Raw genomic sequence first — 14,864 nt, 5'->3', positions numbered from 1 at the left:
AACTCTGTAGTAAGACCCTCTGTACTCTAGACTAGACCGCTGAGTGCCTGTTGATGAATCGAAAGGGCCCTCTCAGGAAACTAGAACTTATAGACAGACTACACAAGAAGGGAAGTAAGACCAACCTAAACAACTACAGATTAGGATACTAGGACCCATAAAAGAGGAGGATGGCTTCTACAAGGTAAGGCAGAACAACAAGCTCTACGAACATCAGAAAGACATAGTCACATGTATGAGGAAAAGGCGACTGACTTTCTACGGGCACATGAGCCGCCTGAAACCTTGCAGGCTCACCAACAGAATCCTCACCGTGACAAGTAGGAGAAAGGCTTCCAAGACCAAGTGGATCACGTCAGTAAAATCAGACCTAGAGGAACTACAGATCCCATTAGAGACCACAGAGAACCAATCTCAGTACTGACAGGCCATCCTACATGGAGTCTTCCCATTGTCCCTCGCAAGCAAAAAGAGTACAGGGACCACCAGACCTAAGTGGACGAATGGAAGGACGCGGGCACACACCCAGAAAATGAAAGCATACTGGGCCGAGAAAAAGCAGAAGACCTTAGCTAAGAGAAGAGTTAAGAAAAGCCCCGTGGTCCCTAGTAGGCCAAAATGAATAAAAATAAAAGAAAGTTGCCTTATACCCATTAAAGCTATGAAGGTGCTTTTTAGATTTTGGACACCCTTTAGATTAGTAACTAGACAATAAAAGAACACCTAAAAATAATATTTCTCATCATATTCCACATTAAACATTGATGTAAGTTTTAGTCTAAACCTTAAAATCAAAGAATATAAAAACACTTACCTTTTAGTATTGGTTCTCTTTCAAAGAGCTAGAAGAGGAAGAAGGGTGGTGGTTATTGTTTTAAGGGGAACTGCAACTGGGCAATCATCCCTTGTCAACTCAACTCAGAAAGAAATGAAGATGTCTGCTCCTTTGAAGAATGAAGATACTGTATCAGCGAAGGGTATAGCAAGGCCTTGAAACCCAATACCGTTGGGGTCAGATGAGAAGAAGAGTTGACCAAGGTAGGTCAGATAGGATAGATATCTGTCACAAGTACAGTAGAGTCTCGATTATCCGACGTAAACGGGACCTGGAGTACGTCGGATCACCGAAAATGTCGGATAATACGGAATAACTTTGAAAATGAACTGAAACAAACAGGAAGGCTAAAATAATGACATATTTTACGGTGCTCTATTTATTGAATTACAATTCAATTCTACAGTACATGCAGTATTAAACGAAAACTTTCCAGATGTCTTACGAAAAGAAACTTTTCTCCACAGATATTAAGCTACCTAATACCGTACCGTTTTTGCCACCCATCACGCCACCCAGCACTGGCAGGAAAATTAGGGTCCCCTTCATTAAAATCCTTCTGGAAATACACAGTCTTTTCCCGCAGAATGGTGCCAGATATTGGCAGGCCCTTTTCCCGGTGTTGAGATACCAAAGAAATAGTGCTTCACTTACTTTTTCGTACTGACATTTTTTCATTGTTTTTCTCTGCTCTGGTAGAGCACAACTTTTCAATTTCTTCCCTCTGTTTTTTCCAGTCTCCCACTGTAACACGTCCAACACCATAATATGAAGCCACATTTTGAAGAATTTCCCCTTTGTCCAGTCTCTTTAATGCACTCAGTTTGTGTTCCGTAGAAACAGTCACTTTCTTCCATTTACTCGCCATACTCACAGAGGATATGAAAATTATAACATCCGCACCGAACCAATACTACAATGACTGAAGACTCACTGCACCTGTCCTTGAGAAAAACCCAGTCCTACCGCCAGCGTTCAGGCCAGTGCTTGCCCCATGGTCGCACCCTCCACAGCGGGTGTGCCTGAATTTAGTCTCCACCAAAAGTTGAAATTAAGTCTAACAGTGTCGGATAACACGGAATGTCGGATAAGCGAAGGTCGGATGAGCGAGACTCTACTGTAAGTGGAAAGAATACCAGGCTCTAGTCACCATTTACCTCGTAGTGATTCTCCATCTCTGGACAGTTCACAAAGACCCTGGTGGAAGTGGAACCCATAGCTTCAGCATTAAGTGGGATGCCTGGCTGTGGTGGTGGTGATTATTGTTTTAAGAGGAAGTATGCCTGGTTATCTTTGATGCTGGGAATCAACTTGGTACTCTTTTCTGGTCAAGGTTGAGTGAACCCCAAAAGTGGAAATCTTGTTTCTATTATTATTATTATTCTTTTTCCAACCTGAGACTTTACTGCTAGAAAAAGGAATAGAGACACTATCTTGCCTTATTGTAGACAGACTTACAATTTCAATATATAATGGCCTGGTGCACGTCTTCCAAGTTGATATCCATAGATGACTTGCACATGTGTAAGAATGGGCCCTATCTAGGATGAAATCTAATGTCGAATACAGCACAAACTCGAGCCAGGGGAAATAACCAATGATGCAGCTGGGATTCAGACTCATGACCCTTTAGACCAAAGACCAGCATGATAACCAGTTAGATCTGTAGCCACAATTTCAATATTTTAGGGGAAAGAATTATCTTTTTTTCAAAAGCCCTTTGTTGCAGCAGTTTGTGTTCATTTAATGCCTTCCCTCCTTTGGTTCCAAACTGATTGTTTTAAAAACCAAGTAGTAAATTTCATCAGCTTCATTTGAGATGTAATTTCCTAATTTGATATCTTCTTCATATGATTTCATTGCCAGCCCCACTGTGTAGGGGTAACATGGCTGCCTCTTACCTAGTTGCCCCACGTTCGATTCCCGGCCAGATCATGGATTTTTACCTGGATCTGAGGGCTGGTTCGAGATTCTCTCAGCCTATGTGATTACAATTGAGGAGCTATCTAGTGGTGAGATGGCAGCCCTGCTCTAGAAATTCAACAATAATTGCTGAGACGATTCATCATGCTGACCACACAATACTTCATAATCTGCAGGCCTTCGGGCTGAGCAGCAGCTGCTTGGTAGGCCATGGCCCTTTTGGGCTGTTGCGTCGTGGGGTTTGGTTTTTATACATTATTTCATTATTGAAGTACATACCTTCACTTTTGATCAGTTCTTGTTTCAAACAACATAAAAGATTCTGATTGTCACAGGCCAAATAACAGTGATGCCAATGTCTTTTTATATATGATTAAATATTGTTTATTTACACTTGTGATTTATTACAACATGTTTTATCAAACTAATTATAACACAACAAGAAAGTAGAAAAAGGCAAAGTCTTTCAATTTTATCACTATGAATAAAAAAATAATTGTCAGAGTATTCTTTCCACAAATTTTATTATGAAATGTAGCTCCCTCATTGAGATGAAGTGAAATAACAGATCTGGGGAGACAAGTCAGGAGAATCAATAAAAGATGTAGAAAGTACTCTTTTCACTTAAGACTCTTAACATTGAGAGGATAAGTATAACCACTCACACAATATGAAACCTCTTGAGCAATTTCATTCACTTGCGACTGCTTTTATTGTTTAGTTTAGATTGTGTTGTACAGTCATTTACAAGACAGGCAAAGTAGAATGGAGTATGGTTGAGGTTTATTAGGGTTTGGACTACAGCTCTCCACACTGCACATTCTTCTTCTTCCCTTTCAGATATGGGACATCTGGCAGCCCAATTGTACACACATATATCTATATATATAAGATACAAGTTTTGTCTGTGCTTTGGATATAATTTTATAAAAATTGGTTTTTACATGTCAGTCATGTTGATAAAGAAAAAAGAAAGGCAATTTTAAAATGTCTGTCATGTCTTGTCTATCTGTCCATCTGTATAGGTATATTGTACAAGCATCTCTAGAAAATAGCTGAAAAGAATCTAATGAAATTTGGATATAAGCTCAAGGAAGAAGGCACTACAATCTAGGCTATAAATAGTTTTATTCACGTTGGGTAAAATAGTAGTTGAAGGGATGGTCTAAAAATTAATTAATATCTGTGCTAGCATTGGTCCTAACAATAAATTGTACATTTTTGAAAGGTTGAAGAAAATTAACTTTCTGATCTTGCACACAGTATAAATTGGTCCTGTGATAAATAAGGGAAGTATTTTCAGTATTTTTTTTCCTGTATCTTCCCATTGTTAATTTTATTCAAGAATCCTTTGTAGGGAAGACAGAAAGAATACTGAATTCTGATTTTTCTGATTTTTTATCATAGTAGAAGGGTTAACCAGTTCATATACTTGAGTGTATTATGTGAGTGTGATGTGCAATCTAGGGGAGTTACCTCACCAGATGGGACAGCTTCTTTCTGAATACAGGCAGAGAGCTCAAAAGTTTGATCATTTTCTTTATCTTGCCAATTCTCTAGACCATACATGGCCTATTCTAATAACTACTGTTACATGACCATCATAGTATTGGAGCTAGTACGGAGGTGCTGATAGGAACAAATTACATTTCTCTATTTACCTGGTCCACCTACATGGCCGATCATAGGTAGTATAGTGAATATTACAATGTGCACATTAAAATTCTGCATCCACTAGTCATGGTTTCTGTAAACTTTTCAAAAAAATGGCAATAGAATAGACATGATGCAAGAGACGTGGAAAATTGTCATTCATGCATAAACCGCCTGATCAATTGAAGAAAAACTATAATACCGAGGCACATTCTGGTTATAGATATACAGAGAGATAGAAAAGACAGATATCTATAGCTCAAAGATTTGATGTTGAATCTTCACTAACAAAATTTACTAAGCTATTATTGTATAAAATAACATTTCTATTAGAGCAAATTGACTTTTGGAATACTTTTGAAATCTACTTGCCTGCTGCAAATCACTGTCACCACCAGCTAAATGAGATAATCAACCTGAGATTTAATGAGGATCTACTGTATATGAAGCTCACATAGCAAATGTTTTCAGTGTCATGGCAGAGCAGCTTGTGGGGCTCCTCAGATCATTACATGACTCTTGTTAAACAAAAAGTAATGAAAGTGAGAACTTAGTGCTCTATGGGATCTACAACTGGATACACTGGAATTCTTCAGATTTGATATAATAAGAGTAGGTCAGTCAAATTTATTTTGATAAAAAATAACTGTGTAAGACAGGTATTTTATCAATTCATTCCTCAAGAAGCAAAAGCCCAAAAGAGACATGTGATATGAGTGAGATCTCTAGCTCCTATAGAGCTTATGTTGATGTTACTGAGTATGGAAACCCCCTTTGGAGTAATTATTTATACAAATGATTGAAATTTTCTTGCAAAATTTAAACAATAGGGAAAAGCTAACTGATCAGGAAAGGAAGGAAGGAATGGTGGTAATGAATGACTAATGAATCCTTCCCTTTGTAATCTCTCTTGGTAACATTGTTATTGGTAATGCAGTTTGAAATAGAACAGATTTTGCAAGAATGTAAGAGAGATATTGAGAATGGAGAAACATGTCACATTTCCTGTAAAGCTGTAGGTCCTGTGGTTCAAGATTTATAGCCACATAAAACTTCAAGCTTGCTGTCTACAGCGTTTATTATGTTGTCCCTTAACAGGATGGGAAAAGGTCCCGAATCAGTGTTAATAAAATGCATGAGCATGGCATTGTAAGGTATAGGTGTTGAATAAATTTGTTCTAATGTTGATGAAAGTCTACTCTTGTTGTTGTTGCTTGTTTAAAGGGGCCTAACATCTAGGTCACTGGCCCAAGTCTACTCTTTTCACATGACTGAATAACCTGAAGAAGTACAGTTAACACCAGTGAAGCACAATGTCACCATGCTCTTGTTCAAGTAATAGAACTGTAGAAGTAGTATTCATATTCCTCAATTCTAGACAATGTTTAAAAATAAAATGCATTAATTATAAAACTGTTACAAGTATCTTGGATATAGAACAGAACAAAAAAAATGTGTCATCAGGAATGAAGTGGGAATTCGCAGACTATCTCATTGATAAGTTATCAGAAAATATTATAGTTCTTAGGCCACATAATACAAAGGTCAGTTGATAATGTGAAACTTATAGTCCAAAAAAGTATTGAATGGAAGGAGCTCCAGAGGAAGAACACTCAGAAGGTGGACAGATCAACCCATATGCCTATAAGAAGAACGACTAGGGCAGCAGAGGACAGTGAATGATGGTGACAGATGGTCCAGTCTGTCAGGAATTGGAACCTACCCTAATGAATTCATAACAGTCATGATCAAAATGAATAAATAAAGAGAAAAACTATTAGCTAATACAAAGCAGTGATGTGCCTGGTTTTATTTGTAGATAAACTTGTCATTTGACTGCAAACTCATCTCTCGGTATTACTGTTTTATGACTCCCAACCCGAATGTTCCAGATGACGTGGGACCAGCATGTGGACATCTGGCCACCTACCCCACATGCACATGAGAAGGTGCAGTTGTATATGGACATGATCTCTGTGGTGTGAGATCTTCTCATCAGTCATAAAGCTATGTGAGCCTCATTACATATTTAATTTAAAAAGAAATAAGCAATCTCTTAAGTTAAATTGTAAGATTATATTAACTACTTTTGATACTTAATATAATCAAAAAATCACAGATTAAATTATAGAATAGCTTAGAATATGTAGTTCCTGTAACATGAGAAGGAATGTCATTATACACTCGTCCTCATGAAACAATATACTGTGTCCAGTATCAATAGTTCATTCCATGACTATTGTAGTGTGCACTATAAAAAGTGGGTTGTATTTTCTAATCATAAGAGAAAAATATTCCACTCTAAGTATTCACAATTAACAAGGAAGTTGTGAAGGACGTCTTATATGTAGCCATAAAGTGGAAACTCTCTTTAGCTTCAATCTTAGTTCTACATTAAAAATGAAGACCAGTTAGTTGTCATGTGTAATTGCCTACTCAGTGATTATGATAATTTTCTAAACTGGCTGATATTCCAGATCTGCTGAAAGATGGCTCAATGAACACTCACTTTCCATAGAGTGTTACTGGATGGAGTATTGAGTTTTGAGTAACTCAGTATCACAGCCTGTGTAAGCTGCATGTATAAAAGATTGACCAAGTTCTAGCTAAAGGAGTAAAATAATTATGTTGTCATGGATCACTGATTTCTGTGATATGCCTTATATATTGGTCAATTAATAGCACCCACAGGACTCAAAATGGATCTTTATCATTCTACCTTCAGAAAATCTAGACAGTTCTCTGATCTATATTATCATGATATTTGGAATAATGAGCATTACAAGAAGTGGACATGAGGGTGGAATTGTTTTCATTCCTTATTTTGTTTTAGGGCTGATTTTACAGTAGCTTTATGACATATAATGTTAAGAAATATGATGTAGGTATGAGTAATATTGTAACAATTCACAATTATGTACACGTCTCTTTAGAAAATTGATATTTTACAGAAACAAAGCAAGCCCTGATTATTTTTATATCATGATTTTAATTAAATCTCCAGTCTTGAGAAATGTCAGTGAATTATCACTGTTCACATCCATATTTGAGTCCTTTTTATACATACAGAAGTAACTGAGGTCTTCCAAGAAAAGACTACAACACTGATATTCACAACTTTTCTTTTTTTGCTCACAGCATATTTCACAGATAGATTGTGTGTTGGCAAGAGAATGTTCTGCAACATCACTCATTCCATTCATAGACTGAGTTGGAGGAAGTACTGAAGATGTTTATGTGGAGGAGATTTGCTGTTGGCAAATGTGTGCAGTTATGGAGAGTGACATTATACAAGCAGTATGGGAGGTGATGTTCTATATTATTCTCATTACGGTATGGTACCCAGTTCTGCACTTATTCACTCAGAAGGGGAGAACACAAATGCTCAACTGTGTGTATTAATTTTCACTTATAATAGAAACCACAGCAGAAGGAATATTTCTGGGGCAACTGATATACAGATTTCCTGTGAACAGGTTGTTTATTATGTAAGCAAACAATCAATATTACTGTTGCCAGTTAATGTTCCTGTTACTGATCACTTGTTCATTCAGTTTTTTGTTTGTTTGTTTTTTCCACATGGAATCAAAAACTTGCTATGATTTAGTTTAGATCCTGTCCAGATGGATTTTTCATTTGGTTCTATCAATGGTGCACCTTTTCTATATTGACGTTCTATAAAGTTCATCAAAGCAATTGTTGAGAGGATTTGAGCAATGTAGTTCTCTTTCAGATCAGTTTTTTGCTTCACCCTTTTTGGATTAGCACTGGTTATTATCAGTCATTTGCCATAATATATTTGTATTGTTTCAAATTCAGGCATTTATCTTTTGAAAAGATCTTCTGTTGCATACTTAAAATATAAAAGTCAGCCATTAGTTCAATGTTGTAAAAGTACCCAGTTTATTTACTTTTTATATAGTCGAATAAAATTTCTTATTTTGAATTGCTGAGAAAACTAGTTATCCCCCACTCACAACACTTCACCCCAGCTCACATTTGAAAGAGAAGAGAGACGTACACTGTGCAGACATCACATTTATTGAGACACTTGACATTCACCATCCATATTGTGTTCAGTCTCTAGTGCCACACAAACAAACAACAGTGCTCTAACATTTGGCACACACATACACTAGTTCTAGGCAATGACGATAACGATTATCCTCTCTTGAATTTGAGAACTAAGAGACTGATGGTTAGGAAGAGTACGATCCATATCATGGTTGCGATGAAGCCATTGTAGACATCAGGCTCCACAATGGACCACCCTCTCGTTAGCATGCTCCTGAGGGATGTTGTCGCCATGGTAAGGGGTAGACCTAAACTGATGTAGCGTAGTACACATGGCATTCCTTCAACAGGCCATATCACACCTGAAAATAGTTAAACATACAATTAGAATTCTAACCATTAAGACTCCAAGTATGTACTGCAGTGCTAATACAGATCCTTTCCTGAGAAGCAGAAATATACAGTAGCATAGCAGTCAGAAAGGGAGAGAGGATACTCCTATGTGAAAGTTGGCGTGAATCACTGATTTCCATTTGCTCACATCCATTCTCATAACAGCTGGAATGGGCAAACAAGATCTCAGATTATCAAGTCAAAAGCAAAGGTTATGAAGTTCAGAAAAGGAGGGAATATTTCCTAATAGGACAACTATACATGTGAGAACTTTTTCCTAGAAATAGCATGCCTTCAAACAACTAGGAATAACATTCACCTAGTACATAAAACAAAGGACAGCCGCAGAAACAAAAGCAATGTATGACAACCTAAAATTGCAAAATCTATTGGTGAGATTAGCAGTGGCTTTCTTCAGACTCAGAGTAGCCTCAGTTGCAACCTACGGAATGCAAGTAATGCAGCATAAACTTACTGTACCTAAAGTAAGAAAATTAGAAAACCTAAGAACAAGATATCTGAAGTGCATCCTACAGATTTTCAAATTTTCTCAAAATGGACTAGCATACATAACAGTGAAGAGAACATTCTTTCCCATGATATCAAAACAGTCCTCAGACTAGAGATTGCCTCTGCCTCTTGTACCATCATTGAGGAGAGGAAAGAAGAAGCGGAACAAGTACCCAGGGAAATCTACGACATAGGTGTCCTCCAGGCGAATGTATGAAGGACTCTAACTTCCAGCTAAGACATATCTACAAACGAATGTTATATCAAAATTGTTTGGATCTGTGAGGTGCTCCTTTATGAGCATTCTTACTGGTAAAATGCTGCTTTCCCTTAAGACAAATATTCTAATTATAAAGAATATTACTTACCACTGAGGAGTAAAGTTGGATAGAAACTTCCAAGAGCCAGTTGAATAGCATTCCTTTCCAGTTCACAGATGGCAGAGATCACAAAACCTGAAAGTAAGAGTCAGTTAAACAAAAGTAAATATTTGTATATACCGTACATAAAGCTGTAAGTAAATAATTTACAAGGTGCTGACTGGATATTAGCTTTGAGTGTATCAGCACAACAGACACATTGAAAAGAGCTATTCCTACTTATGTATTCATGTCAAATTCACTTGTCTACAACTTGTTCTATTTCATAAGTGGTGAATAGCTGAAATGATCCTGTCAATATATTGCCCGACAACAAAAGGGACGTAGGAAGAATGTTCACTGTTCAGTTCCCAACAGTCATGGAGGCGGAGGATGTTATGCCAGATGGACCAGTTGTGAAGGCACATCTCAACTATATTCGAGTCTGTGACATTCTGTTGCAGTCCCAGTGTTTCACCCTGCATTTCTCATTTCATGTGTGTCTCACAGGATTTGACTCTGAGATCATAATGTGTGGGTCTCTCCCCAGCAGGTTGGTATCCCCTTCAACAAATTCATGTCAGTGGCACATTTTCATGCATATCTTCCATCACTGTATGAAGTCCAACGGCTATGGGATAAGGATGTTAGGTGCAGATTTTGGGTGAAACTGAGACTTTCTAGTCTGGGCCTGCATGTTGGTGGCAGTTGTATGATGGTCGTCTTTCTGAGACCTGTGACTACCCAGGAATTCGGTCCTGCGCCTGCAATTGGGCAGGCCTATTTAGGATTACCACTTCTCCCTCCACATGGGGAAGTCTCTAAACAATGTGGACTAAACATCAGTAGTAGTCACACTTTGCTACCAGGTTGGGAGGCTGTACCCCACTTGCGATCAGAAAATTAATAAATCAATTAAAATTGGAAAATAGAGTATCAGAACGCTTCTCGATGTAATAATAATAGACCTGAAAGATGAACAACATGTGTCACTCACAAGCTGGCTAGGTTGGACATTGATGTTGCTGCCTTGAGTGAAACCAGTTCAGAGAATCGTGATTTTCAAGTAGGCTGTTTTTCAGTTATCTCCATCTCTTGTAGTCCTCCACCAGATGTGCTGCACCAAAGAGCTTCAAGACAGTTACATTCTTAGTAATGTTCTATCATCAAGTGGGAACTTGTCCACAATCTCTTTTCCCAGGAACATTTCCAAGGATGATCAGTTTTCTTACTCTGTCATTTCCATGTCACATAGTGAATCCAAAGAATTGTTGAGCGCTCTGTTTACACATTGATGGTAGTCTGATTTTGAGGTTGAGTAGGTTAACAGTGGAGTTATTGGTGTGAAATATTGTTCAAGGTATGTGTAAAATTCTTTGCCAGCACCATATTCCTAATAATAAATTTTCTTCAGGTCTGTAGTACAAAGAGTCTATGTCTTGGTTCCATAAAGGGAAACTTAATAATCAGATTGTATGCTACTCTCATATCTTCAGTGATAATGAGGTACAGTGATCCTTCCATAAATAGGACAAGCTCATCATTACATTTTTGCTCACAGGTGTTATTTTCCTAATTTCAGGAGCACATCTACCTGAATTGAAAACAACTGAACTAATAGCATTTCTGAGGTGTTTTCCATTCCTTGCAGATGTCTGTAACCAGCCGTCGTTTTTGTTTCATTCATGTTAATCTGCAGTCTCCTTCAAGAACTCACATTTCTGATATGAGCAATGAACTCAGCCATTTCCATCTCATTACTGGTGACGTGTGGAGTATCGACTCCATAACGTAGGTTGGCTATCTTCTTACCATCAGTAGGAGATGTGCCATTCCATTTCTCAAGTACAACTTTCTTTATGTACTCACCATAAAAACTGAAGAACAATGACACCTTTCTGAATCTTGAAATTACTCGTTTGCCATTTATTTTGACCACAGCTGTGTTGGATTCATAAGAATTCCTTATTAGCCAAACCAGGTGTGCAAAAATTCCCATTTCCAATGAACTTGACACATTTTCTCCCATCGAATGCAGTCAAAGACATTCTAGTAGTCTAAAAAGTAGCTGACGAGAGGAAAATCTGCTTCTTTAAATCAACTGATGAATGTGTAATGTGTGTTCTTTTGTACCTTTTCCTTGGACAAGCCCAGCTTTAAAAACATATCTGCACACCTATGACACCTGTCTCTTTCACAAGCTCAGCTTCTTCTGTAGGAGATGTTTATTATGAGGGGTACCTAATTAAGACATGAAATGTATGTTTTGTTCACCTGGAAAGACATGGGTTTGATTCTCCATCCTGAAGTTGGAAAATTTAGAAATGAGAACTCCATTTTTGGAGTTGCACATGACAGTAAGGTTTACTCAGCCTACACCAAAAATTAGTAACAATTGAATTCCCGAGGGCAAACTATTTCTTCTCCTCTAACTTACCGAAGCACATGCCACACAGTCCTTGCAGAATAGTAAGAGTCACAACCCATCCAACATCTCCTTTACATTGGACTCCAAATACAAGGATCATGAAGATAAGAACAAGCGCTGTCTGGCCACACATTACAACAAACTGCGTAACTACATGTGAGAAGAGGATCTCGAAGGGTGTCACACCTGTAAAAGAAAATTTGTATTCATGAACTATTTTTTCAAATTAATTGAAGAAGGAGAAAAAGTGTTGTATACAACACAAGTTAGGTATTTGGTACTTCTGAATACAGTCAATGCTCAACAACTTATACTAAAACGTGGCAGAAATCTGTCTGTGTTAATGAAGGAAAAATAAGATCATGTCTAAGGAATGAAACTTAACACTGTAATATTATACCTCACTTCTGTGCAATGAGGTTATCAATACATGTTGTTTTAGCAGCAAACAAACATTTTTTGATCCTCCAGGCCAGATATTGTGAATAGTCAACAGCCGTATGGTACGAATACTATTGTGAACTTTCGTGCACGGGTCTTTCAGTTCATATATTACACTACTTTATGTATGGTAGCCAGTGCCGTGTTGTGTGCTGTTCGCCAGTCGTTTTAAGCCTAAATGTATGTTATGTCTTGTGGATCTCCAAATGGACTCAGGTTTGATCATGGACACTGTGCTGTGCAGTGGGACAAACATGGATACATCAGACTATCGTGCGGGCACCTGTTCAAATCCAAATCCAACTCGACATGCTGTTGAAGAATTCCACTGGAGAGCTGAGTAACCTACTGGACCTGGCAGCGCTCCCTAGTTCGACTCCAGGCCGATGTACATCTACAGGCAGAGGTAAGTACCTGGACTGGCAACGACCAATCCTTTCTTACCTAATATTGTTATGTTCATGTTTTGCATCGTTGTTTGATTTGTCAAAAATTGAAGTCAAACACTGCTCAACAGCTGATAGATCAGTTTCCATGCTCTCGTGTAGAAGCAGTTAGACCATTTTACAAGTGGGTTAGACTATGTTGGGCCGTTCTATGTAGCGACTGGTTCCAAGAAATCACAATTAAAGCAGAAATGTTATATTGCCTTATTTAATAGGGGATCCAACCAACTGTTGGGCTGAGGACTCAACATAACATAATTATAAGCAGGAAATTAATAATAATAATAATAATAATAATAATAATAATAATAATAATAATAATAATAATAATAATAATAATAATAATAATAACAATAATAATAATAACAATAATAATAATAATAATAATAATAATAATAATAATAATAATAATAATAATAATAATAATAATAATAATAATAATAATAATAATAATAATAATAATAATAATAATAATAATAATATATTATTGGCTAAAAGAAATCAGTGAAGACCTAAATGAAATTGGCATTAATGAAGAAACCATTCAAGATAGAATAAAACTCAGAATTTTAATTCACAAACATAAATTTTCTGTAAAACCTTCTCGACTAAATAGGCTACAGGATGCTGAACAACATAAAAAGAAACACAGTGAGAGGATGAGAAGATGAAAAATCAAAAAAGTGCTAATAAGTTCAAATGTACTCCTTAGTTGGGCACAACGAATCAATAATAATAATAATAATAATAATAATAATAATAATAATAATAATAATAATAATAATAATAATAATAATAATAATAATGATGATGATGATAAAGTGTATTGCAGTATTTTATGCAATCGATAACAATGTTTACAAATATATTTTACAAAAGCTAATTTCATAGGCTTGATATTATTCCAAGCAATTCTCTGGTGAGTCAAGTTCTGAAGTTCTTGTTCATCCTGCACTGATATAATGCACCCCCTTAATATGTTAAATACCAGGCCTACTATCTTTGAACTTGACAAATCTTTTTTATACCAGTAACAATGAAAACCTACTAGTGTTTGTATAACATGGAACAGCTAAGGAAAGAAGTCTTTCGAGGTCAGCAGCGACTTCACAGTACCTTCTATGAGTTGTGGTGTCAGCAAGAGCATAGATCACCAAGTGAATTGACCGTGTGTTTAGGGGCACTTAGGGGCCCATAGCTGTGAGCCTGCATTTGGGAGATAGTGGGTTTGAACCCCATTATCGGCTGCCCTGAAGATAGTTTTCTGTGGTTTCCCATTTTTCACATCAGGCAAACGCTAGGGCTGTACCTCAATTAAGGCCACAGCTGATTCCTTCCCACTCCTAGCCCTTTCTTATTCCATTGTTCCCAAAAGACATAATTTATGTGTCGGTGCAATGTAGAGCAACTTGCAAAAAAATAAAAAAAATCGTACATCATATGAGCAGTTTTCAGGCAACTCCTGATTAATTTACATGATGCATGCAAGGCTGGGTCCACTTTTCTAATATGAGGTGATTTATACCATGCAGGGGATACCTACCATCTACTTGCAGCTTAATGCCCTAATTTATTCGTGTTAACTTTTGCAGGATGAGGTTTCCATTGTACATCTTCTGCTTGGTGTTATGGCACTGTGATTCTTAGAAGAACTTCTAGATGAATTAGAGTTGTCTCAGTTGAAACATTTGAATAAGTTAAAACTACCAAAGGAAGAAAACACTGATCAACTGACTCAGGTCCACCGAAAATATCTGTTGTCCAGTTATGAGGTATATACTAGAAGCTACAAAGATTGCAGTGAGCTGAGAGTTTTTATTTTGGAAAGATAAAATAGGGCAAATTATTTGCAATCTTGCCTG

The 14,864-nt window shown here is 37.1% G+C and overlaps 1 protein-coding gene and 1 long non-coding RNA gene across 2 annotated transcripts in view; one reads left to right on the top strand and one right to left on the bottom strand.

The window, feature by feature from the left end:
- Positions 1–3,116: 3,116 nt before the first annotated feature.
- Positions 3,117–14,864, bottom strand: part of snu (snustorr) — a 416,698-nt gene continuing 404,950 nt past the window's right edge. Inside the window, exons 15-17 of the mRNA XM_067151642.2 lie at positions 12,125–12,301; positions 9,697–9,783; positions 3,117–8,787 (exon numbers count right to left, since the gene is read on the bottom strand). Of these exons, the coding sequence (XP_067007743.1) occupies positions 8,573–8,787; positions 9,697–9,783; positions 12,125–12,301 (479 nt within the window). The 3' untranslated portion in view covers positions 3,117–8,572. The remainder of the gene's footprint in view (positions 8,788–9,696; positions 9,784–12,124; positions 12,302–14,864) is intronic.
- LOC136877526 (uncharacterized) overlaps positions 7,582–14,864 on the top strand; it is a 53,147-nt gene continuing 45,864 nt past the window's right edge. Inside the window, exons 1-2 of the long non-coding RNA XR_010860774.2 lie at positions 7,582–7,717; positions 12,801–12,962. This is a non-coding gene — a long non-coding RNA (uncharacterized lncRNA). The remainder of the gene's footprint in view (positions 7,718–12,800; positions 12,963–14,864) is intronic.

Source organism: Anabrus simplex, chromosome 7, assembly GCF_040414725.1.
Source record: "Anabrus simplex isolate iqAnaSimp1 chromosome 7, ASM4041472v1, whole genome shotgun sequence".
Lineage (NCBI taxonomy): Eukaryota > Metazoa > Arthropoda > Insecta > Orthoptera > Tettigoniidae > Anabrus > Anabrus simplex.
This window is presented reverse-complemented; position numbering and strand designations above follow the sequence as displayed.